Source organism: Rattus norvegicus, chromosome 3 (genome assembly GCF_021556685.1).
Source record: "Rattus norvegicus strain SHRSP/BbbUtx chromosome 3, alternate assembly SHRSP_T2T, whole genome shotgun sequence".
Taxonomy (NCBI): domain Eukaryota; kingdom Metazoa; phylum Chordata; class Mammalia; order Rodentia; family Muridae; genus Rattus; species Rattus norvegicus.
The window spans coordinates 140111811-140138285 of NC_141536.1; the positions used below are offsets into that span (position 1 = coordinate 140111811).

At 40.8% G+C, this 26475-nt stretch overlaps 1 protein-coding gene and 1 pseudogene across 3 annotated transcripts in view; both read right to left on the reverse strand.

The window, feature by feature from the left end:
* Nucleotides 1-16215: 16215 nt before the first annotated feature.
* Nucleotides 16216-20375, reverse strand: Anp32e-ps1 (acidic nuclear phosphoprotein 32 family member E, pseudogene 1; annotated as a pseudogene).
* A 293-nt stretch (nt 20376-20668) lies between these two features.
* Rad21l1 (RAD21 cohesin complex component like 1) overlaps nt 20669-26475 on the reverse strand; it is a 28224-nt gene continuing 22417 nt past the window's right edge. For 2 of the 3 annotated variants that reach the window (NM_001430750.1, XM_087654519.1), the window contains 2 exons: nt 26289-26366; nt 20669-21922 (listed from right to left, as the gene is read on the reverse strand). In NM_001430750.1, the coding sequence (NP_001417679.1) occupies nt 21734-21922; nt 26289-26366 (267 nt within the window). In that variant the 3' untranslated portion in view covers nt 20669-21733. The remainder of the gene's footprint in view (nt 21923-26288; nt 26367-26475) is intronic. The other variant, XM_087654520.1, reaches the window with a different exon arrangement.

A 26475-nucleotide genomic window follows, 5' to 3' on the forward strand; every position in this document is an offset into this window, starting at 1 on the left:
TGGGGTCCTTTATTACCTCAAACTAGCTGTTGCACGGAGGTGGAGGAAGGGGCGGACTTCACAGGGTGTCTATCCCTTCAGCTTCTGGGCCTCCGGTATCTCACTCCTTGGCATACATTAAGTAGTAATATTATCTGGACGCTTTTAGAAACATGTTTTGATCTCCTAAACCAATTTGTGAGTAACAGGAGTTATTTATTGTGAACAGCTCTTGGCTTTAAAAAAAAATCTTAAATACCCTAAGGTATTTAAGAAATGTTATCCTTTACAGTATTAAAATAGTAAGCTGGAAAGATGTGCACTATACAGCTAAGTGATCCTTATTGTGGGTTCGTCTCCAGTCTGCTACCTGACATCAAAGGGCTCAAGGGACCACAAAGTTCAGGAAACTGGACTGCAACTGTCCATTTCTAGGCCTTCCATTTCTGACTGCGAATTAGTTAACCTGCTGGCCTGATTTCTTGCCCGCCCCACTGGGTGCAGTGGGAAGGGGCTTGGGCTTCCCCCTCGTGAGCCAGCCCTTTCTGATTAGCCGTGCCTTTGCTCACATCCTTCTGGGATTTCTTCTATCACCTTGTCATCTTGCCCTTCTTTTACCTCAACTCTCTGGTGTCCTCTTAAATGACATTGCCCATCACTCATTTTGCTCTCAGCAAATTCTTCCTTGCTGGGCCTCTACACCCAGCTTTTGTTTGCTGTCCACGGGTTTGGAGCAACTGAGACTTCCAGGTTGCTTCTTCCAGTCCTCAAAGTCTCTGCTCAGACACTGCTCTCTCAGGGAGGTCTTCTGCCATTGTCCACGTGACTGGATTTACAATCATCTAGGAAACATATGTTTGAATGTGTCTGTGAGGGTGTTTTCAGGGAGATTTACCTACGGAAGGAAGGCCCACTTTGGATGTGGGCTATGGCCCAGACTGAATAAAAGGTTAAAAGAGAAAGCTCGTTGAATAGGAACATTTATCTCCTTGCTCCGTGACTGAGGACACGATGTGACCATAAGCTTTCTGTCATGTCTTCTCTCACATGATAGACTACATTTCCTTCAAACCACAGCCAAAATAAATCCTTCCTTTCTAAAAGTTTCTTTCTGTCAGAGATTTGGTCATGGTCCTGAGAGAAGTAATATGCCTTTCCTCTTCCTTCCTTCCTCCATTTGTTCTTGCATGTGTGTGCGTGAGCGTATGTGTATACACCAGAGGTCTTTTTTTTTTCTTTTTTTTTTTTTTTTGGTTCTTTTTTTCGGAGCTGGGGACCGAACCCAGGGCCTTGCGCTTCCTAGGTAAGCGCTCTACCACTGAGCTAAATCCCCAACCCCAGAGGTCTTTTTAAAAACTACTCTCCGTCTTCGTTTTTGAGACAAGGTCCCTCAATGGGCACAGCTGGAGCTCACCCACTGATTCAGTTATGCCAGCGTTGCATGTCTGGTGTTGTACATGGGTGTTTAGCTTCCCCATGCTCACTGGAAGGCACTCGAACAGCTGAGCCGTCTCCCCCGCAGCCCACCCCGCCAAATGCATTTATGTCTGAGTTTTGTTGTATTTAATTATCTGTAGTTGAAAAAAAAAAAGACAGTGTTAATCTAGACAATCTATATCACCACCCTTAGAATGTACACATTGTGGGGGAAAGAACATTTTCCTCTTGCTGTATCGCTCGTATATGGAAGGTGGTCAGTAAATGTTGGCTGAGTCTGAGAGCAAAACTGAGCTTGTGCCCTCGGCTCTTTGTCCAAACTGAATTTTCCAACAGAATTTACAAAGCAACGTCACTAATTTACATTAAGACTCTGTAGTATTGGCCTGCTATCTCAAAAGTAGCCTTGTAAATAGTCATAATATCTACGAAAAAGTCATTATTTTAATGTTTCTATTCCTTACGAGTCAAATCTTTTTCCACATTCCGTATTTGTACTAAATCCACCAGGGTTTCTTTCTTTCTTTTCTATTTTTTTAAACCAATAAATGGCTATGGGGGGGCATTTGTTACACTTTCTCTCTATTAAATCTCCAGTTAAATTGGATTCTCTCGTCATAGGGCCATCATTACATACACTGTGCAAAAATACAAAAAGAGCAATTGTAGCAAGAGCAGTACACTGCAGTTGAAAAGGTCATGGGAAATTTAAAAAAATACATACAACAAACAAACAAAAAACTAGTACTATACCAGAGAGCTAATGATGGCATGTTTTATCTGTCTTAATGACCGCCTAAATTAAATAAGTAACTTCTTCATACTTAATGCAAAACAAAAAAATACCATGTAATCATTGAATGTTTATGGGGGAAAAATTGAATGTTTATGGGGGAAAGATGTGATCTATCTTCGTATCATCTTCCTGGGTTTATTTTTTTCCTTGTTATTTAGAAGACTACATTTCCCAGAAGTCTCCACTAACAATGTCCCCAAAGCAAGAGAGTTCTTCCACCCACACTACTCCCATCTGGAATGGTGTCAGCCAGTAAAGAATTCTCCTAAGCCTCAGAAAGCAGGTAATTGAGAAGAGAATCAGTGTTTAGGTATAAGGGAAATTGTAACAAATGAGGGTTACAAACATAAAAGAAGATAAAATTATTCCAAAGAAATCAGTAATTTTATTTTGTACTAATTAGGAAACATTTAGTGGTTTGTTTTTTTGTTTGTTTGTTTGTTTTGTTTTTTGTTGTTGTTGTTGTTGTTGTTGTTTTTTTTCAGTTTCAAAACCAGTTTTCATTACAGCTCTGGGTAAGCACCTTGCTCTTACTGAATGCACCAAGGAAGCTCGAACAAAATACCTACACGTGGGAGCTATGGGAGCATTCTGAAGGGAAGCCACAAACAGGGCTAACTAAAGAAGAAGGCCAGTGAGGTTAAGTCACTGGAGTGGCAGGAACTTAGCATTTTTGTTTCCTTGGATTTCCTCCAGCCTGGGCTCCAGACAGCAAACTCTGAAACTGGGAACCGGCACAAGAAATCTCCCAAACAACCCCTTCCGCTCCGCCTTGAGATCAGGAAAGGAGGCATCTGATGCTCAGTATGTGTGGGGGAGTCATTTCTCCTCTCAGATCTTTCTCCATTTCCTCACAGCTCAGTTCTCAGGCAATCCTGCAGTGGCTATTGGAACAGCAGGAAATGGCAGGTGGAAGAGGAGAGACTCCATCAGAGTAGGTATGGTCCTGAAGGAGGTGAACACCTACTGGCTTCTGTGCCTTAATGGTCCCACCTCCAGGTGCACGTGTGGGAGGCTGGCAGCGGAGCAGGATAGAGCAATACAGCCCTCAGCTGTAGCTTTCTGATGCATCCCTAATAGCGGCCAAGATATAGGCAATATTTTTCTGTACTAATAACCACCAAACCAAGAAAACTATCTTGAAAGGAAAAAGGATATACTAATTCTATAGAATAATGTTTTGCATAATTGAGATTTCTCATCATAAACAATGGAGGGCAAAAGAAAGCAGAACAAACTTAATGGTTAAACGAATTTGTCAAACAGACTGTAACATCTTTCACGAATGAAAGTAATACAAGGACATTCTGAGAGAAAGTGAAGTTAAGAGCGTCACTGAAGGCCTTGCTTAGGGCTGATCCAAGGCCCCCTGGCACATATATAAGAGAGGACTGATTGCCTTGTCTTTCCCCAGTGAGAGAGGATGCGCCTAATTCTGTAGAGACTTGATGCCCCAGAGAAGGGAGATGCCTGGAAAGGGGGTCACCATCTCAGAGGCAAAGGGGAGGGGCAATAGGGTAAAGAATTCTGGGAAGGAAGGACGACGGGGAGAGGGGGGCAACATTTGGGATGTAAATAAATAAAATAAATATTTAAAAAAAAGGAATGAAGATGGTTTTTCTAACAAAAGGCACAGGAGCCCGGGAGGAAAAACAACACAAGTATCAAAACTGGCAGCTGACCAAGTGACTTTAGTAGACTATCCTCTTCTTGAGTTTTAAAATATGTTTGGCAGTTATGATTGGTGACATCAACAGTTACCTCTGTTGATGAGCTTTTTATTACCTTATTGCAAATTTAATACCGTTCAAACCATGTTTGCTACACTTCCTAAGGAAGAGGAAACACTTCCCACTGTGTCCTATTTTATCCAAAATACCTGAAACTTGCTATAGTCAGGATAGGAGAATCTTGGGTTCTCCTGCAACCCAAGTCCTCAGGGCCACAAGGACTGGGATGAAAGACACATTTTGAGACCCACCCTGACCTTGACATGGAGACTGGCAAGTTCCTTGCTGTCAGACTCGACCTGAAGGAGGAGGAAGTTAAGTCTCGGTTCATCCAGCACAGACATGAGGAGGAACAGAAGGGACTGTGGGCCTTTCCTGTCTCACCTCAGCCCAATCAGTCTAGTAGTCTGACAATACCATGGTGCCCACTGCTGCCATTCCGAAAGCCAAGCTCCCTTACACAAACTGAGGGAATCCTTGCTAAGCTTTATAGCACTGGGTGAGCAGGACATCCTCAAACATCTCTGGAGCCCTTGGTCTCCTGGGGGCTACCAAACTCCCCAACAGAGAAAAATAAATCTTTGTTGTAGAAGCTCTAATTGTGTCATAGTGCATTTCATAGTATATCTTTTTCTCCACACTTCTTTGCTTGCAAATGTTCACTTTAATGACTCGTTGAGTTAAGAGTGTCACTAAAGGCCTTGCTTGGGGCTGATCCAAGGCCCCCTGGCACATATGTAGGAGAGGACTGATTGCCTTGTCTTTCCCCAGTGGGAGAGGATGCGCCTAATTCTGTAGAACCCTCTGGCTTCTGCTACTGCATCAATACTGAAACCTAACTGGGACTCCTCATGGATATCCTATTGTTGCCCTGTGTCATGGAGGTCCTGTGGTTTTGGGTCTGTAAGACCAGCCTCGTCCTGCATTCCAGCAGTTCATTTGGATAGATGTTGGGTGGGTCAATTCAAAGCCCTAGATCTGGGCCTGAGAGGTACCTGAGCTGGTCAGCCTGCCAGCTCTCTGGCTCTTATGCCCTCAGGCTGGCTCATCCACAACCCTTGAAACTAGGACTAACTTTACCCTGCTGCCTAGGTGATGTGCAGGGTCCATTCTCCTGAGTGTTGCAGCCAGTGAGGAGCAGGCCCAGTTCCCCCATTCCCATGACTCCAGGGCCAGCTCTCTTGCCTGCCATAGGGATTGAGGAGTGAGGGAGGAGGAAGGGTGTTTCTCCCTAGTCTGAGAAAGAGACAGGGCTTGCTTTCAGGCACTTATCCATCAGCTGGTTCACCTGCAACTCCCATATCCAAGGCCAACTCTACAATGCTGACCAAGTGAGTTGACCTGCTCTCCTATTTTGATGACTTCGGGGCCAGCTCTCCTGCCTGATGTGATAGGTACAAGGAATATGTGTGGCGGGAAGGCATCTCTCCACACTGCAGACAAGTGGCAGGTTCAGCTCTCCCATGATGCCCAGGCGAGGACTGGGGCAATTTCTGCTCAGCCCTCAGACATCAACAGGTCCCCAGATGGCAGCCTATACCAGGGACATCTACTTGGCCTTAGGTGTTAACAGACTCCTGCTGCTGCAAAGTCACAGACCCAGATGTGGTCCCTGGTGGCAGTACAGGCCAAGGCCCCATCATGGTCCAAATGGCATCACCAACTAAATCACACATTGAACCCCATATGTTAATAGTGGGAGACTTCAACGCCCTACTCTCACCAATGGACAGGTCACTGAGACAGAAACTAAACAGAAATAATGAAGCTAACAGACATGAATCAAATGGACCTAACAGATATCTACAGAACATGCCACCCACACACTTCTTCTCAGTACCTCATGGAACCTTCTCCAAAACTGACCATATACTCAGTCACAAAGCAAGTCTCAACAGATACAAGAAAGATTGAAATGACCCTCTGTATCTCATCTGACCACTACAGATTAAAGCTGGACTTCAACAATAGAAACAAACAATAGAAAGCCATGGAAACTGAACAACTCTCTACTCAATATACAGCAAGCTAACTTTAAATTAAATGGAAGATCAAATTAATTCCATTAGAATCAGGGACAAGACAAGGCTGTCCCATCTCTATCTATTCAATGTAGCACTTGAAGTTTCAGCTAGAGCAAAAAGACAACTAAAGGAGATCAAGGGGACACAAATTGGAAAGGAAGAAGTCAAAGTATCCCTATCCACAGATGATATGATAGTATATATAAGTGACCCCAAAAATTCTACCAGAGAAGTTCTACAGCCAATAAACATCTCCAGCAAAGTGGCTGGATACAAAATTAATTTTAAAAAATCAGTGGCCTACCCTTATACAAACAAATGGGCTGAGAAATAAATTAGGGAAACAACATCTTTTAGAACTGCCACAAATATAAAATATCTTGGTGTAACTCTTACCAAGTAAGTGAAAGACCTGTATGACAAGAACTTCAAGTCTCTGAAGAAAGACATTAAAGAAGATATCAGAAGATAGAAAGATGTCCCATGCTCATGGATTGGTTGGATTAACATGGTATAAAAATGGCCATCTTACTTAGCAAAAGAAATCTTCAGATTCAATGCAATTCCCATCAAAATTCCAACAGAATTCTTTACAGAACTTGAAAGAACAATACTGAACTACATATAGAGAAACAAAAAACCCAGGACAATCCTGTACAGTAAACGAACTTCTGAGGTAACACAATCCCTGAATTCAAGCTGTACTACAGAGAAAAATATCATGGTACTGACATAAAAACAGATAGGTTTATCAACAGAATCAAATCCAAGACCCAGAAATAAACCACACACCTACACACTTGATTTTTGACAACAAAACCAAAACTATGAAAAAAGGAAAGCATCTTGAACAATGGTGTTGGTGTAACTGAATGTCTGCAATGCAAATAGATCCTTATCTATCACCCTGCACAAAACTCAAGTCCAAGTGCATCAAAGACCTCAATGTAAAACCAGATACACAGGACTGGAGAGATAGCTCAACGGTTAAGAGTGCTGACTGCTTTTTCAGCGTTCCTGAGTTCAAATCCCAGCAACCACATGGTGGCTCACAGTCATCTGTAATGGGATCCAATACCCTCTTATGGTGTCTGACAACAGCTACAGGGTACTCATATACAAAAATAAATAATTCTTTAAAAAAAAAAACTAGATACACTAAATCCAATAAAAGAGAAAGTGAGGAATAGCCTTGAAAACGTTGGTACAGGAGACAACTTCCTGAACAGAACAACAGCAGCTCAGGCACTAAGATCAACAATCAATAAATAGGACTTCATGAAACTGAAAAGCTTCTGTAAGGCAAAGTACACCATAAAGAGGACAAACAGCAGTCTGCAGAATGGGAAAAGATCTTTACCAACACCACATCTGACAAAAGTCTGATATCCAACATATATAAAGAACTCAAGGAAGTAGACATCAACAAACCAAATACCCCAATTAAAAATGGGGTACAGAGCTATACAGAGAATCATCAACAGAGGAATCTCAAATGAGCGGGAAGCACTTAAAGAAATGGTCAACATTCTTAGTCATCAGGAAAATGCAAATCCAAATGACTCAGAGTCCATCTTACTCCTATCAGAATGGCTAAGATCCAAACCTCAAGGGACAGCTCATGCATGCTGGTGAGGGTGTGGAGCAAGGAGAACACCTCTCCATTGGTGTGCGTGCAAACTTGTACAACCACTTTGGAAATCAATTTGACAGTTTCTGAGAAAATGGAGAATAGTTCTACCTTAAGAAGGTGACCCAGCAGCAGGAGAAGGCAGAGTGGCCACAGGACATGTAAGCTGACGTTAAGATTCCACGCTAAATCCTTACAACGGGATTCCCAAACCCTCGGATCCCTGCACGCAGCAGCTCGCTGCTCCCAAACCCCATGGGAGAGAGACCTCACCGCCTGGACAGGTGGGCACTCCTGAGACTGCAGAGCGGAGGAGACCACCAACACTGCCCACCCCTGCCCACATCCCTGGCCCAAGAGGAAACTGTATACGGCCTCTGGGTTCCCTTGGATAAGGGCACAGCAGCAGCAGGTCCCCTGCGTCTGAGACACCACCAGAACCTGAAGGGACCGACCAGATAAACAGTTCTCTGCACCCAAATCCTGTGGGAGGGAGAGCTAAACCTTCAGAGAGACAGACAGGCCTGGGAAACCAGAAGAGACTGCACTCTGCCCACATTACTGATTCCAGAGGAAAACACCAAATGCATCTGGAACCCTGGTGCATGGAAGCTCCTGGAAAGGGCGGCACAGATCTTCCTGGTTGCTGCCCCCATGGAGAGCTCATAAGCAACACCCCATGAGCAAACTTGAGCCTCAGGACCACAGGTAAGACAAACCTTCCTACGCCAAGCGACCTGCCTAATGAACTCAGGACACAGGCCCACAGGAACAGCTGAAGACCTGTAGAGAGGAAAAACTACATGCCCAAAAGCAGAACACTCTGTTCCCATAACTGGCTGAAAGAAAACAGGAAAACAGGTCTACAGCACCCCTGACACACAGGCTTATAGGACAGTCTAGCCACTGTCAGAAATAGCAGAACAAAGTAACACTAGAGATAATCTGATGGCAAGAGGCAAGCTCAGGAATCCAAGCAACACAAACCAAGACTAAATGGCATCATTGGAGCCCAATTCTCCCACCAAAGCAAACACGGAATATCCAAACACACCAGAAAAGCAAGATCTACTTTCAAAATCATATTTGATCATGATGCTGGAGGACTTCAAGAAAGACGTGAAGAACTCCCTTAGAGAAATACAGGAAAACATAAATAAACAAGTAGAAGCCTACAGAGAGGAATCACAAAAATCCCTGAAAGAATTCCAGGAAAACACAAACAGTTGAAGGAATTAAAAATGGAAATAGAAGCAATCAAGAAAGAACACATGGAAACAACCCTGGATATAGAAAACCAAAGGAAGAGACAAGGAGCCGTAGATACAAGCATCACCAACAGAATACAAGAGATGGAAGAGAGAATCTCAGGAGCAGAAGATTCCATAGAAATCATTGACTCAACAGTCAAAGATAATGTAAAGTGGAAAAAGCTACTGGTCCAAAACATACAGGAAATCCAGGACTCAATGAGAAGATCAAACCTAAGGATAATAGGTATAGAAGAGAGTGAAGACTCCCACCTCAAAGGACCAGTAAATATGTTCAACAAAATCATAGAAGAAAACTTCCCTAACCTAAAGAAAGAGACACCCATAAGCATACAAGAAGCCTACAGAACTCCAAATAGATTGGACCAGAAAAGAAGCACCTCCCGTCACATAATAGTCAAAACACCAAATGCACAAAATAAAGAAAGAATATTAAAAGCAGTAAGGGAAAAAGGTCAAGTAACATATAAAGGCAGACCTATCAGAATCACACCAGACTTTTCGCCAGAGACTATGAAAGCCAGAAGATCCTGGACAGATGTCATACAGACCCTAAGAGAACACAAATGCCAGCCCAGGTTACTGTATCCTGCAAAACTCTCAATTAACATAGATGGAGAAACCAAGATATTCCATGACAAAACCAAATTTACACAATATCTTTCTACAAATCCAGCACTACAAAGGATAATAAAGGGTAAAGCCCAACATAAGGAGGCAAGCTATACCCTAGAAGAAGCAAGAAACTAATCATCTTGGCAACAAAACAAAGAGAAGAAAAGCACACAAACATATAACCTCATATCCAAATATGAATATAACAGGAAGCAATAATCACTATTCCTTAATATCTCTCAACATCAATGGCCTCAACTCCCCAATAAAAAGACATAGATTAACAAACTGGATATGCAATGAGGACCCTGCATTCTGCTGCCTACAGGAAACACACCTCAGAGACAAAGACAGACACTACCTCAGAGTGAAAGGCTGGAAAACAACTTTCCAAGCAAATGGTCGGAAGAAGCAAGCTGGAGTAGCCATTCTAATATCAAATAAAATCAATTTTCAACTAAAAGTCATCAAAAAAGATAAGGAAGGACCCTTCATATTCATCAAAGGAAAAATTCACCAAGATGAACTCTCAATCCTAAATATCTATGCCAAAATACAAGGGCACCTACATACGTAAAGAAACCTTACTAAAGCTCAAGACACACATTGCACCTCACAAAATAATAGTAGGATATTTCAACACCCCACTCTCATCAATGGACAGATCATGGAAACAGAAATTAAACAGAGATGTAGACAGACTAAGAGAAGTCATGAACCAAATGGACTTAACACATATTTATAGAACATTCTATCCTAAAGCAAAAGGATATACATTCTTCTCAGCTCCTCATGGTACTTTCTCCAAAATTAACCATATAATTGGTCAAAAAACGGGCCTCAACAGGTACAGAAAGATAGAAATAATCCCATGCGTGCTATCAGACCACCATGGCCTAAAGCTGGTCTTCAATAACAATAAGGGAAGAACGCCCACATATACGTGGAAGTTGAACAATGCTCTACTCAACGATAACCTGGTCAAGGAAGAAATAAAGAAAGAAATTAAAGACTTTTTTTAGAATTTAATGAAAATGAAGGTACAACATACCCAAACTTATGGGACACAATGAAAGCTGTGCTAAGAGGAAAACTCATAGCTTTGAGTGCCTGCAGAAAGAAACATGAAAGAGCATATATCACCAGCTTGACAGCACACCTAAAAGCTCTAGAACAAAAAGAAGCAAATACACCCAGGAGGAGTAGAAGGCAGGAAATAATCAAACTCAGAACTGAAATCAACCAAGTAGAAACAAAAAGGACCATAGAAAGAATCAACAGAACCAAAAGTTCGTTCTTTTAGAAAATCAACAAGATAGATAAACCCTTAGCCAGACTAACAAGAGGACACAGAGAGTGTGTCCAAATTAACAAAATCAGAAATGAAAAGGGAGACATAACTACAGATTCAGAGGAAATTCAAAAAATCATCAGATCTTAATATAAAAGCCTATATTCAACAAAACTTGAAAATCTGCAGGAAATGGACAATTTCCTAGACAGATACCAGGTACCAAAGTTAAATCAGGAACAGAAAAACCAGTTAAACAACCCCATAACTCCTAAGGAAATAGAAGCAGCCATTAAAGGTCTCCCAACCAAAAAGAGCCCAGGTCCAGACGGGTTTAGTGCAGAATTCTATCAGACCTTCATAGAAGACCTCATACCAATACTATCCAAACTATTCCACAAAATTGAAACAGACGGAGCACTACCGAATTCCTTCTATGAAGCCACAATTACTCTTATACCTAAACCACACAAAGACCCAACAAAGAAAGAGAACTTCAGACCAATTTCCCTTATGAATATCGACGCAAAAATACTCAATAAAATTCTGGCAAACCGAATCCAAGAGCACATCAAAACAATAATCCACCATGATCAAGTAGGCTTCATCCCAGGCATGCAGGGATGGTTTAATATACGGAAAACCATCAACGTGGTCCATTATATAAACAAACTGAAAGAACAAAACCACATGATCATTTCAATAGTTGCTGAGAAAGCATTTGACAAAATTCAACACCCCTTCATGATAAAAGTCCTGGAAAGAATAGGAATTCAAGGCCCATACCTAAACATAGTAAAAGCCATATACAGCAAACCAGTAGCTAACATTAAACTAAATTGAGAGAAACTTGAAGCAATCCCACTAAAATCAGGGACTAGACAAGGCTGCCCACTCTCTCCCTACTTATTCAATATAGTCCTTGAAGTTCTAGCCAGAGCAATCAGACAACAAAAGGAGGTCAAGGGGATACAGATAGGAAAAGAAGAAGTCAAAATATCACTATTTGCAGATGATATGATAGTATATTTAAGTGATCCCAAAAGTTCCACCAGAGAACTACTAAAGCTGATAATCAACTTCAGCAAAGTGGCTGTGTATAAAATTAACTCAAATAAATCAGTAGCCTTCCTCTACACAAAAGAGAAACAAGCCGAGAAAGAAATTAGGGAAACGACACCCTTCATAATAGACCCAAATAATATAAAGTACCTCGGTGTGACTTTAACAAAGCATGTAAAAGATCTGTACAATAAGAACTTCAAGACTCTGAAGAAAGATGTTGAAGAAGACCTCAGAAGATGGAAATTTCTCCCATGCTCATGGATTGGCAGGATTAATATAGTAAAAATGGCCATTTTACCAAAAGCGATCTACAGATTCAATGCAATCCCCATCAAAATACCAATCCATTTCTTCAAAGAGTTAGACAGAACAATTTGCAATCCTCAACAATAAAAGGACTTCAGGGGGAATCACTATACCTGAACTCAAGCAGTATTACAGATCAATAGTGATAAAAACTGCATGGTATTGGTACAGAGACAGACAGATAGACCAATGGAACAGAATTGAAGACCCAGAAATGAATCCACACACCTATGGGCACTTGATTTTTGACAAAGGAGCCAAAACCATCAAATGGAAAAAAGATAGCATTTTCAGCAAATGGTGCTGGTTCAACTGGAGGTCAACATGTAGAAGAATGCAGATCGATCCATGCTTATCACTCTGTACAAAGCTTAAGTCCAAGTGGATCAAGGACCTCCACATCAAACCAGATACACTCAAACTTAATAGAAGAAAAACTAGGGCAGCATCTCGAACACATGGGCACTGGAAAAAATTTCCTGAACAAAACACCAATGGCTTATGCTCTAAGATCAAGAATCGACAAATGGGATCTCATAAAACTGCAAAGCTTCTGTAAGGCAAAGGACACTGTGGTTAGGACAAAATGGCAACCAACAGATTGGGAAAAGATCTTTACCAATCCTACAACAGATAGAGGCCTTATATCCAAAATATACAAAGAACTCAAGAAGTTAGACTGCAGGGAGACAAATAACCCTATTAAAAAATGGGGTTCACAGCTAAACAAAGAATTCACAGCTGAGGAATGCCGAATGGCTGAGAAACACCTAAAGAAATGTTCAACATCTTTAGTCATAAGGGAAATGCAAATCAAAACAACCCTGAGATTTCACCTCACACCAGTGAGAATGGGTAAGATCAAAAACTCAGGTGACAGCAAATGCTGGCAAGGATGTGGAGAAAGAGGAACACTCCTCCATTGTTGGTGGGATTGCACACTGGTACAACCATTCTGGAAATCAGTGTGGAGGTTCCTCAGAAAATTGGACATTGAACTGCCTGAGGATCCAGCTATACCTCTCTTGGGCATATACCCTAAAGATGCCCCAACATATAAAAAAGTCACGTGCTCCACTATATTCATAGCAGCCTTATTTATAATAGCCAGAAGCTGGAAAGAACCCAGATGCCCTTCAACAGAGGAATGGATACAGAAAATGTGGTATATCTACACAATGGAATATTACTCAGCTATCAAAAACAACGACTTTATGAAATTCGTAGGCAAATGGTTGGAACTGGAACATATCATCCTGAGTGAGGTAACCCAATCACAGAAAAACACACATGGTATGCACTCATTGATAAGTGGCTATTAGCCCAAATGCTTGAATTACCCTAGATGCACAGAACACATGAAACTCAAGACAGATGATCAAAATGTGAATGCTTCACTCCTTCTTTAAAAGGGGAACGAGAATACCCTTGGCAGGGAATAGAGAGGCAAAGATTAAAACAGAGACAGAAGGAACACCCATTCAGAGCCTGCCCCACATGTGGCCCATACATATACAGCCACCGAATTAGACAAGATGGATGAAGCAAAGAAGTGCAGGCAGACAGGAGCCGGATGTAGATCTCTCCTGAGAGACACAGCCAGAATACAGCAAATACAGAGGCGAATGCCAGCAGCAAACCACTGAACTGAGAACAGGACCCCCGTTGAAGGAATCAGAGAAAGAACTGGAAAGCTTGAAGGGGCTCGTGATCCCATATGAACAACAATGCCAAGCAACCAGAGCTTTGAGGGACTAAGCCACTACCCAAAGACTATACATGGACTGACCCTGGACTCTGACCTCATAGGTAGCAATGAATATCCTAGTGAGATCACCAGTGTAAGGGGAAGCCCTGGGTCCTGCTAAGACTGAACCCCCAGTGAACGTGATTGTTGGGGGGAGGACGGCAATGGGGGGAGGATGGGGAGGGGGAGGGGTTAGGGGGATGTTGGCCCGTAAACAGGGAAAGGGAATAACACTCGAAATGTAAATAAGAAATACTCAAGTTAATAATAATAATAATTTTAAAAAAAGAAGGTGACTCAACTACGGGATTGGGGATTTAGCTCAGTGGTAGAGCGCTTGCCTAGCAAGCACAAGGCTCTGGTTTCAGTCCTCAGCTCTGGAAAAAAAAAGACTCAGCTGTACCAATCCCCCAAAGATGCTCCACCATACCGTAACAAGAACACTTGCTCAAATACGTTCATAGCAGTTTTATTTATTTATAACAAGAGACAACCTAGATATCCCTCAACTGAAGATTGGATAAAGGAAATGTGTTACATTTACACAATGAAATATTACTCAGCTACTAAAAACAATGACATCATGAAATTTGCAGGCAAATGAAGGGAACTAGAAAAGATCACCCTGAGTGAGCTAACCCAGACCCAAAAAGACAAACATGGTATGTACTCACTTATAAGTGGATAGTAGACATGAAGTTCAGGATAACCATACTATAATCCACAGACCCAAAGAAGCTAAGTAACAAGGAGGGAGCAAGGGAATCTCAATGGAGAGGGGGAAATAAAATAGACATCAGAGTGGATGGAGGGAGGAAACTGGCTAGAAGCAGGGGTGGGATGGGGAACAGAAGGGATCGAGTGTGTGGAGTATGGAGGGAGATAGAACTGGAATCAGTGGTGGGGGCATTTCTGGGAAGAGCTAGAAGCCTTGGGCAGGGGCAATTCATACGAATCTATGAGAGTGAGCCTGGTGAAGACTTCTAGCAATAGAGGATATGGAATCAGAAGCGGCCTCCTCCTCTCTAGGGAAGATTTCCAATGGAGGGATGGGGACACCAACCCAGCAACAAAACCCTTGACCTATAATTTGTCTTGCCTATAAGATATACATGGCTAAGGATGGAGCAGAGATTGAGAGAATGGCCAACCAATGACTGGCCCAACTTGAGACCCACGCCATGAGAGAGATAGCCCACTCCTAACACTATTAATGATATTTTGCTATACTTGCAAACAGGAGACTAGCATAATTGTCATCTGAGCTTCACCCATCAGTCAACAGAAAGCCACAGCCAAACATTAGGTAGAGCTCAGGGAATCTTCTGGAAGATGTGGGGGGCAGGAAGGATTGAAGGAGCCAGAGAGATCAACAACACTATAAGAAAACCTATAGAATCAATTAGCCTGGGCCCATAGAGGCTCACTCAGATTAACCCACCAACCAGAGAACATGGCACGGGAAGGACCTAGGCCCCGTACACATATGTAACAGATGTGCAGCATGGTCTCCGTGTGTGTTTGTGTGTGTGTGTGTGTGTGTGTGTGTGTGTGTGTGTAACATATATATATATATACACACACATATAAATGATCTATCTATCTATCTATCTATCTATCTATCTATCTATCTATCTATCTATCTACATATCATTAGCTAGCTATCTCTTGATGGATACTGTTTTCTTAGATAGATACCTTTAGCCTGAGCTGTTGTACCCACCGAGTCTCCAGGTCTCAATATGTTCTACCTCACCAAACTTCCTGACATGGTTTTACATCACACACACATGTGTATATTGGGGGGCCTTTCTGTGTCCTTCATTTGCCTTTCCTAATGACCAAGGGTGGAACCATTCTCTGTGTTTACCTGCAACTCTTGTATCTTTTTTGGTGAGATTTCTGATCAGATATTTTGTCCATTAAAAAAAGAAGGCACGGGGTTGGGGATTTAGCTCAGTGGTAGAGCGCTTGCCTAGCAAGCACAAGGTCCTGGGTTAGGTTCCCAGCTCCAAAAAAAAAAAAAAAAAAAAGGCACTGGGGCTGGAGAGATGGCTCAGTGGTTAAGAGCACTGACTGCTCTTCCAGAGGTCCTGAGTAACCACATGGTGACTTACAACCATCTGTAATGAGATCTGATGCCCTCTTCTGGTGTGTCTGAAGACAGCTGCAGTGTACTGATGTACCTAATATAAATAAATCTTTAAAAAAAAAAAAGAAGGCTCTATTGGTCATCTAGTTTCCTTTTCTCTCCCTAAAGACTACCTTTTTCTTCCTTCCCTTCCCTTTCATCAGTACAATTATCCTCACCTGAATTTCTTCTTTCATGAAGTATTAAGACCGCTTCCCCCCCTTTGTGAACCTCCTTCATGCCCCTCTTCCTTCTCTTCATAAACTTCAGGTGGACCAGTTTCATCTCCATCACCTTTCTCTTTATCCTCCCCAAGTCTGGTGCTTCATCATCCTCCTGACAGAGTCCATCTAAGCATGCCATTTGCTGCAGTAATCCCCAAACACTTTCTCTGTAATCTTCCAGGTTTGTGACCTCACTTAAGCAAGTTGAAACTTCAATTTTTAAACATTTTGCAAAGCTCCTACTGTACTTGTGTCTTTTTTTTAAATTGGATTTTTTATTTACATTTCAAATGTTATCTGCTTTCCTGACTTCCCATCCATAAATGTCCTATCCCATCCCCCCTCCACCTTCTTCTATGAGGGTGTTCCCCTCCCCAGTTACCCACCACTTCCCGCCTCCCAGCCCTGACATTCCTCTACACTAGGGGGTCCAGCCTTGGTAGGACCAAGGGCTTCTCCTCCCACTAGTGCCCAACAAGGCTATCCTCTGCTACATATGCAGCTGGGTCCATGGGTCTGTCCACGTGTACACTTTGGGTAGTGGTTTAGTTCCTAGGAGCTCTGGTTGGTTGATATTGTTGTTCTTATGGGGTTGCAAGCCCCTTCATCTCCTTCAATCCTTTCTCTAACTCCTCCAATTGGGACCCCGTTCTTAGTTCAGTGGTTTGCTGCTAGCACTTGCCTCCGTATTTGTCATGCTCTGGCAGAGTCTCTCAGGAGGCAGCTATATCAGGCTCCTCTCAGCATGTACTTCTTGACATCAGAAATATTGTCTGGGTTTGGTGGCTGTATATATATGGGCTGGATCCCCACATGGGGCAGGCTTTGAATGGCCTTTCGTTCAGTCTCTGCTCCAAACTTTGTCTCCACATACCCTCCTATGAATATTTTTGTTCCCCCTTCTAAGAACTGAAGCATCTGCACTTTGGTCATCCTTCTTCTTGGGCTTCATGTGGTCTGTGGGTTGTATTTTGGGTAATTTGAGCTTTGGGGCTAATATGCACTTATTAGTGAGTGTATACCAAGTGTGGTTTTTTGTGATTGGGTTACCTCACTCAGGATATTTTCTAGTTCAATCCATTTGCCTATGAATTTCATGAAGTCATTGTTTTTCATAGTTGAGTAGTACTCCAAATGTGTGCCACATTTTCTGTATCCATTCCTCTGTTGAAGGGAATCTGGGTTCTTTCCAACTTCTGGCTATTGTAAATAAGGCTGCTATGAACATAGTGGAGCATGTGCCTTTGTTATATGTTGGAGCATCTTTTGGGTATATACCCAGAAGTGGTATAGCTGGGTCCTCAGGAAGTACTATGTCCAATTTTCTGAGGAACCTCCAGACTGATTTCCAGAGTGGTTGTACCAGCTTGCAATCCCGCAAACAATGGAGGGGTGTTCCTTTTTCTTCATATCCTCACCAGCATCTGTTGTCACCTGAGTTTTTGATCTTAGCCATTCTGACTGGTGTAAGGTGGAATCTCAGAGTTGTTTTTGATTTGCATTTCCCTGATAACTAAGGTTGTTGAACATTTCTTTAGGTGCTTCTCAGCCATTCCATATTCTTCAACTGGGAATTCTTTGTTTAGCTCTGAACCCCATTTTTTTCTTTTTTCTTTTTTCTTTTCGGAGCTGAAGACCGAACCCAGGGCCTTGTGCTTGCTAGGCAAGTGCTCTACCACTGAGCTAAATCCCCAACCCCACTGTACCCCATTTTTAATAGGGTTATTTGACTCTCTGGAGTTGAACTTCTTGAGTTCTTTGTATATATTGGATATTAGCCCTCTATCGAATGTAGGATAGGTGAAGAGCTTTTCCCAGTCTGTTGGTTGCCCTTTTGTCCTAATGACAGTATCCTTTGCCTTACAGAAGCTTTGCAGTTTTATGAGGTCCCATTTGCCAATTCTTGATCTTAGAGCATAAGCCATTGGTGTTCTGTTCAGGAAAAATTTCCCAGTGTCCATGTGGTTGAGGCTCTTCTCCACTTTTTCTTCTATTAGTTTGAGTGTATCTGGTTTTATGTGGAGGTTCTTGATCCACTTGGACTTGAGCTTTTTATAGGGTGATAAGAATGGATCGATTTGCATTCTTTTACATGCTGACCTCCACTTGAACCAGCACCATTTTTTGAAAATCCTTTTTTCTACTGGATGGTTTTAGCTCCTTTGTCAAAAATCAAGTGACCATAGGTGTGTGGGTTCATTTCTGGGTCTTCAATTCTATTCCATTGATTTACCTGCCTGTCTCTGTACCAATACCATACAGTTTTTCTCACTATTGCTCTGCAATACAGCTTGAGGTCAGGGGCGATGATTCCCCAGAAGTTCTTTTATTGTTGAGTATAGTTTTCACTATCCTGGGTTTTTTTTTCCTAATGAATTTGCAAATTGTTCTTTCTAACTCTATAAAGAATTGAGATGGAATTTTGATGAGGATTGCATTGAATTTGTAGATTGCTTTTGGCAAAATGGCTATTTTGACTGTATTAATCCTGCTAATCCATGAACATGGGAGATCTTTTCATTTTCTGAGATCTTCAATTTCTTTCTTCAGAGACTTGAAGTTTTTGTCATACAGATCTTTCACTTTCTTGGTTAGAGTTACACTGAGGTATTTTATGTTATTTGGGACTATTGTGAAGGGTGTCATTTCCCAAATTTCTTTCTCAGCCTGTTTATCCTTTGAGTAGAGGAAGGCTACTGATTTGTTTGAGTTAATTCTACACCCAGCCACTTTGCTGAAATTGTTTATGAGGCTTAGTAGTTCTCTGGTGGAACTTTTGAAGTCACTTAAGTATACTATCATATCATCTGCAAATAGTAATATTTTGACTTCTTTCTTTCCAATTTGTATCCCTTTGACCTTCTTTTGTTGTCTGATTGCTCTGGCTAGGACTTCGAGAACTTTATTGAATAAGTAGGGAGAGAGTGGGCGGCCTTGTCTAGTTCTTGATTTTAGTGGGGTTGCTTCAAGTTTCTGTCCATTTTATTTGATGTTGGCTACTGGTTTGCTGTATATTACTATGTTTAGGTATGGACCTTGAATTCCTGATCTTTTCAGAACTTTTAACATGAAGGGGTGTTGAATTTTGTCAAATGCTTTCTCAGCATCTAATGAGATGATCATGTGGTTTTCTTCTTTGAGTTTGTTTATATAGTGGATTACATTGATGGATTTCCATATGTTGAACCATTCCTGCATGCCTGGGATGAAGCCTACTTGATCATGGTGGATGATTGTTTTGGTGTGCTCTTGGATTCAGTTTGCAAGAATTTTATTGAGTATTTTTGTGTCAATATTCATAAGGGAACTTGTTCTAAAGCTCTCTTTCTTTGTTGGGTCTTTGGGTGGTTTAGGTATAAGTGTAATTGTAGTTTCCTAGAAGGAATTGGGTAGTGTTCCTTTTGTTTCTATTTTGTGGAATATTTGAAGAGTATTGGTATTAAGTCCTCTTTGAAGGCCTGATAGGATTCTGCACTAAACCCATCTGGTCCTGGGAGGGTCTTCCATTTAAAAAATCCCCACTCAGATTGAGGTAGGTAAGATTTGGATATTTCTCTTCCAGGACTTCCAAGCCTCCAGAGATTATAGTCTCACTATGTTCCAACTTTCCAAGTTGACTTAAGCTGGGAAGCAAAGCTAATGAACTAAATTCTACACTAATCAACTGTGAAACTCAAGTTCTTTTAAAGTGTCATTCAGACCTTCAATTTCGTCATTCACACACAAACCATTACCATGAACTAATTGTCACCTTCTCCAGGGTTCTGTTCTTCAACTCTATGTTCTCATTCTATATTTCAGCTACAATGCTCCTCCTTCCCCATCTCCTGCTCTTCCTACTACCTCCAACTTAAAAGAAAGTGTAGATTTGCAAATGAATAAAAAGCCATGCAAATACGAATGCCAACTTCCACCCGAGGAATGAAGGAGAAAGAAAGAACAGCAAATGGAGTCCATTGAGCTGAGATTCTGCTAGGAATTGAACTTGGGTCCTCTAGAAGTTCAGCCAATGCTCTTAATGCCTGATCCATCTCTCCAGTCCAATAGATACGTTTTGATTCTCAATGACACAGGGGGATTCATGAGTGTTTTCATTTGTGCCAGCATTTGCCCCATTGATGTTTCTCATTACTGTACAGCTTTTGACTTAGCATAGTTATAAATACCCCAGCATACAATTTCATCTTAAAAATTAGCTTGTATTTTAATATTTTATTTAAAGAAAAATTGGGTTAAAATGAATATAGGTACAAAAATATTATAAAGCCTACAAGCATGGTGGCACATACCTTCACACAGCAATTAGGAGGCAAAGACAGGTGATCTCTGTGAGTTCAAGGCCAGCCTGGTCTACAGTAAAGTTCCAGGCTACCCATAGCTACATAGTGAGACCCTGTATCAATAAACAAACAAAATCACAAGTAAATTGAAGCTCTTATATTTTATTAAATGCAAAGTGGTATAACCTCTGGCAAATAATTTGTTATAAAGTTAAATATACATTTATATATGACTCAGAAATGCTATTCTTACAGAAATAAACACTTATATGTATAAAACTACATATGCTTGCATCTCTGTAATAATAAAATTGGAAATATTTAAAGTCTTTTAATGGATAAAATCAGGCAACAGAATACTATCAGCCTTTGATAGGAGCAAAATACCGACATATGAAAGAACTTGGTTGCATATGAAGAAATGCAACTGAGTCAAAGAAACCAGTTTCAGAAGGTTATATGCTATATAATTCCATTTATATAACATTCCCAACTAGACAAAAGTATAGTCATGGAGAATAGAAGCTAGCTATAGAACAGGGGAACTTCCACAAGGTGATAAACCAAAATAATTTCTTAAAAGATGATATGACTATGTATAGATTATGATATGTGTGTTTAATATATATATTAATCTGTATACCAAAAATCAAAAAAACATTTTTATTAATTTAAAAATAAAAATATTTAAAATAATTCTGCTATTTGCATCTTATAGTTAAATATATATGTATATATTCAAAGAGGCTCTTTATAATTGGGTATTAGATTAAAACCCAGGGAATTAGGCACTATCAGTGATACAAAGTAGCTCAAATAAACTAATATCTACAAGTAAGACAATATCAACCATTCATTAGCCCCACAAACTTTAGTAACCCAACGTAAAGCAGTGTTTTAGAAATAGCCTTGAATGTTTCCTGGAGGTATTTTATAATGTATCCTACACACAACCTAAATGCAACATTCAGATCAGGGCAATAATAAATGACAGACATTCAAATCAGCTAGGTTAAAAAAAAATACCTGTCTCCACATAGGCTTCCAACTCTGGCTGTGTTGGTTCTGACCTCCAGATAGAAAAAGGGAGGCCAGCCTGTCTATGAAATGGATGGCCATCAGCTGCTTCCAGATGGCTTCTGCATCAAACTGAAGAGTCTATGCAGAAGTGCGAGCGACGGTGTGAACCTGCGTGCTGTGGACTCTTTCATAGCTTATGGAACATTGGTCCCACTGTAGCTATAACATCTGCATAGGGAGCGCTCTGGCTCAGCTCGATTGCCCGATGCTTCTTCAGGATGAGAAGAGTATAAAATTTGGCAGCTGCCTGTTTCCGGTCACTGTTTCTGCATAGTTTTATCAAACTAAAGAACTGCATTCCCATCTTGTTGAATTCCTGGGAAAATAATTAGAAAAGAGAAAAAAAGAAGAGGAACAAAATCCTTAGAGGCACAGCAGTCTGTGGATGTGTAATGAACAACAAATACTGCAATTTTCTTATAAGTAACTATTATATCCTTAAAAAGGGAAACAGAATGACTCCAATAAGCTTAAATAACAGGTTGCTGAGAGCAAACCCATTTAAATAAGCATTTCTTATGGAAAGTGGAATTAGTTTAGTATTTCAAGCAGGAAAAGACCCACAGGACTTTGTTGAGGACTCAGTTTTAATGACTAATCAGCCCATGCTTGTCTTCTCCTTAAAGCCATCAGAATAACCTTCAAGTCAATGTGGCAGTGCATTTGTAGGCTTCAGTGGCAGGGGTCTGGAGCTCTCTAAACCTCACTGCGTACCTACTGGAAAATAAGCAAGATACAATGTGGTATTGAGTTGTGGAGGAAGATAGTACCTTTAATGAAATTTAGGGTTTGGAATTGCATTCCTACAAATGTATAGTTTTTATTTAGCCAGAAATACTGGACAAAATACTTGCCAGTATCCCTATGCCTATCACCCTCCTTGGGTGATTGGAAGACATGTTTAGGAATGTCAATGCAAGTTTTTGACAGTATAAAGTACTTGCTCATTAATAGGGAAAATAATTCATTGTGCTTTTTCTCAACCACATGCATAGTCTAGCATTATTAACCTTTCAAAAGTGGCACACCCAACCTTCATTTATTTCTTTCCTTGAGAGACAGGTGTGGATTATGTGGCCTTTTCCTCCCATGACAGCCTTTTTGACTTCAAAAATTCTAAAAACATTAACCAAATAAGACAACGAAACAAGAAAGCCCTAAGGTGCCAGATATATAAGACAGAACATGTGTGCGTATTTCTGTTTCCTACAGAAACGTTTTTAAGTGAAGGCAAAGAAACAGATAACGAGAGAGAGAGAGAGAGAGAGAGAGAGAGAGAGAGAGAGAGAGAGAGAGAGATATCAGGAAAGTAGAAAATACAGCTGATCCACAGAATCGAGAAAGGTAAGCGTGGTGGCTTTATAGAAATGGTCCCCATAGACTCACATATTTGAATGCTTGGCCCATAGAGAGTGGCACTATTAGGAGGTGCCATCTTGTTTGGAGTAGCTGTGGCCCTGTTGGAGGAAGCGTGTCACTGTGGGGATGGGCTTTGAGGTTTCTGATATGCTCAGGGTATTCCCGGTGTGACACACAGTCTCCTTTGTTGTCTATAGATCAAGGTGTAGAACTCCCAGCTCCTCCTCTAGTTCCATGTCTGCCTGGACGCTGCCATGCTTCCCACCATGATAATGCATTAAACTTGTAATAAAACTGAAACTGTAAGCCAGCCCTAATTAAATGTTTTCATTTGAAAGGTGCTTGGTGATAATGTCTCTTCACAGCAATAAAAACCCAAACTAAGACAGTAAGTATCTGCGAGAAAGTCAGCAGAGAACAGCCCAATCTGAGGTACAGAACTTGGGAAACTTGGGAACTGGAGTCATTAGAGCTCAATGGTTAGGAATTGGGGTGAGATCAAAAGCACAAATGTAGAAATCAGACCCTCTCTCAATGCAACAGCTCCACAGAGACCAGAGACTACCCACACACTGCAGGAGGCCAGAAGGTTCCATTTTGGCAAGTACCAACTACTGAGGCTTTGGACTTGGGACATGGATACTGAGGAGGGGAAACACATCAAACCGCAAATAGGGACTAAGTGGTGCTCCACGATGTACAGGAAGATGGCCTGACTCTGTCCTGTTTGTCAACATGGGTAGAGGGAACATCTGGGAACTGCTTTCATCAGAGTGACCTGGGGGCAGTCTGTAAGGCATTTTTTTTTGGATTAATGAATGATATGGAAGGGTCCAGTCCACTGTGGGCACAGCCATCATTAAATATTTGAGTAAGAGTTCTAACATTAAAGAGCAAATAATAATAATAATAATAATATGTTATAATACATTATGTAATTAATATTTTATTGAAATAGTAAAATAGTTAATTAATATTTATTTAATTATTATAATAATTATAATATTTAATATTTATATTATAAATATAATTAATGATAATATTATTATTAATATTAATTACAGAAAGAGAATAAAAGGCCAAAGAAAGCAATACAATCTTAAGCTAAAGTTTTTCACTATGAACACAAAGAGTGATCGGGATAACACAAACAAAGCACATTAGCGGTCGCTTGGGGAAGGGAGTGGGTCTCACACCATGGGAAGGAGGAGGTGAGGGAGTTTCAAGTAAGTTCATTATTTTGAGTGTGGAGATAGTTTTCATATGTGAAATAATTGCAAATGCATTTACTAAGTAAACTAGGTAAAGTGAACAACACTTTAATATGTATAGTTTGTTACTTATCAACCATACCTCTGTAAAGACCTTTAAAAATTAAATAAAGATTGGGATTACATGAACCAAAATAGTCAATAATTTTAAAAACTAAACTAAAACAATAGCAAAACTTCAGACAACAAAAAACAAATTTTATCAAAAACTAAGGCACAAAGTTTTTAGACACAAAGTATCTTTAGAGACTATAAAAATACAAAGAAAAACATAGAGATGAAAATGTTTTATACAAAGGAATAAAGAAGGAAGGACCATTATCTGATGTATAAATTCTCCAAGAAGAGAAAAGATAACCAGCAAGAAGGAAGTCTAATTACAAACATTTTGTTTCTGGGTGTTTTGCCTGCATGCATGTTGTGCAGTGTCTGGTGCCTTTGGAGGACAGAAGAGGGCGTTCGACCCCCTGGACCTGGAGCTGCAGATGGCTGTAGGCTACCATGTAGATACTGGGAATCAAATGAGGGTCCTCTGGAGGAGCAAGTGCTCTTAACCACTGAGCTATCTTTCCAGCACCAGAAAGTCCAAAATTTAAAAAGCCCTAGAATATAAAAATACTGATTAAAAATACTCAGTACAAGGCAATACAATAAACTTTAAACAAAACAAAAACCCCTCAGAGTGCCTCATCATGAAATTTCAGAGCATTGGGGGAAAAATGATCTAAGAGCTTCTAGAAAGAAAGTAAAGGTCACCAAGATGACCGTAAAACAGCACTGTTCCTGACTTCAATAACAACACAAGAATCCTGGACATGTCACAGAACTTTATCAGCTAAAGTATTTTATATGTAGACAACCAATCCAGCTCAATTAAAAACAAACAAAATTGCAGGTATTGTTTGCGAAGTCGCTATCTGCTATAGACCACATCGTGAGAAGTCATGAGGACAGTACTACAAGAAAGATTTCAGGTAAGAGGCCAAAGCACAGAAGAGAAACTAAGAAGAGCAGGAGCTTCCCCTGTGTCTGTGGAAACAGAGTCACGAGTATGGATGAGAGCAAGAGGAAGAGATGCAAAAGGACGTTCTGAGGGGAATGGAGAACGACGGGTCGGTGGGTTTTATTACATTGCCAAGAACCTGGAGAAATATTTCTGGATAGTTACACAGACACCGAGGAGATCAAAGGAAGCAGTAAAGGACTGGAGAGCTCAGTGGTTAAAAGAACTGGCTGATCTTGCTGAGGGCCAGGCTCGTTCTCATGGAGGGTCACAACCATCTGGAACTCTCGTTCGTGCGCTCCAAAGTCTTCTGGCCTTTGCAAGCGCTGCATGCAAACTGCCCAGACATACATGCAGGAAAACACCCATGTATGTGTAATGTTTAAAAAAGAGGTAATAAGCCAAATAACACAACTCCAACATTTAGATGAAAATAACTGTAATCACACTATGAAGCTTCAGTGAAAACTGATTTTTTACATAATCTTTGAAACAGAAACTGTTAGCCATCCTTTAATAACCTTATTCTTCTATATTTAACCCCAGGGATATTATTCAAAACCATTTCACGCCAGTGGACTTTTGTTGTCCTCAACAAAAACATAAAAAATGTTTTGTTTCCATAAATATCTAGATGCTTAGATTAATATATTATTTATTTTTATTCTAAAAATAAAGGGCTAGGGAAATGGCTCACTGGATAAAGTGTTTGCTGTGCAAATGTAAGGACGGGAGTTCAGATCCGCTGCAGCACACAGCAATGCTGGCTGGGCCTGGTAACCCCAACACTCAGTAGTCAGAGGTAAGGGATCTCCAGGGCAAGCTCACTAGCTAGACCAGCTAGAATTAGCAAACTGAGTTCAGTGAGAGGCTCTGCCTCAGGAAATGAAGTGGAGAGTGACTGAGGAAGCTACTTCATATCAATTTCTGGCCACCAATACACAAGTACCTGCACATACATGTATCCATCCTAGAATGGGCACATACATGTGTATATACACTACATCTGCATACAGACAGTAAATGAATAAAATAAAATGCCATCTTACCCGTAACTCATTTAATGTTTGAAATAATCTTTGGTTCCATTTTTCTGCCTCAGTATTTTGCTTGCTGCCTGATGACTCCTGTTTGAATGATCAATAAATAGTTCACTTAAACAAGTTTTACTGAGTGTTTACTATTAACCAAGCATTGTATTAGCTATTAGAGAAACAAAACTGTAACACAGTCCTG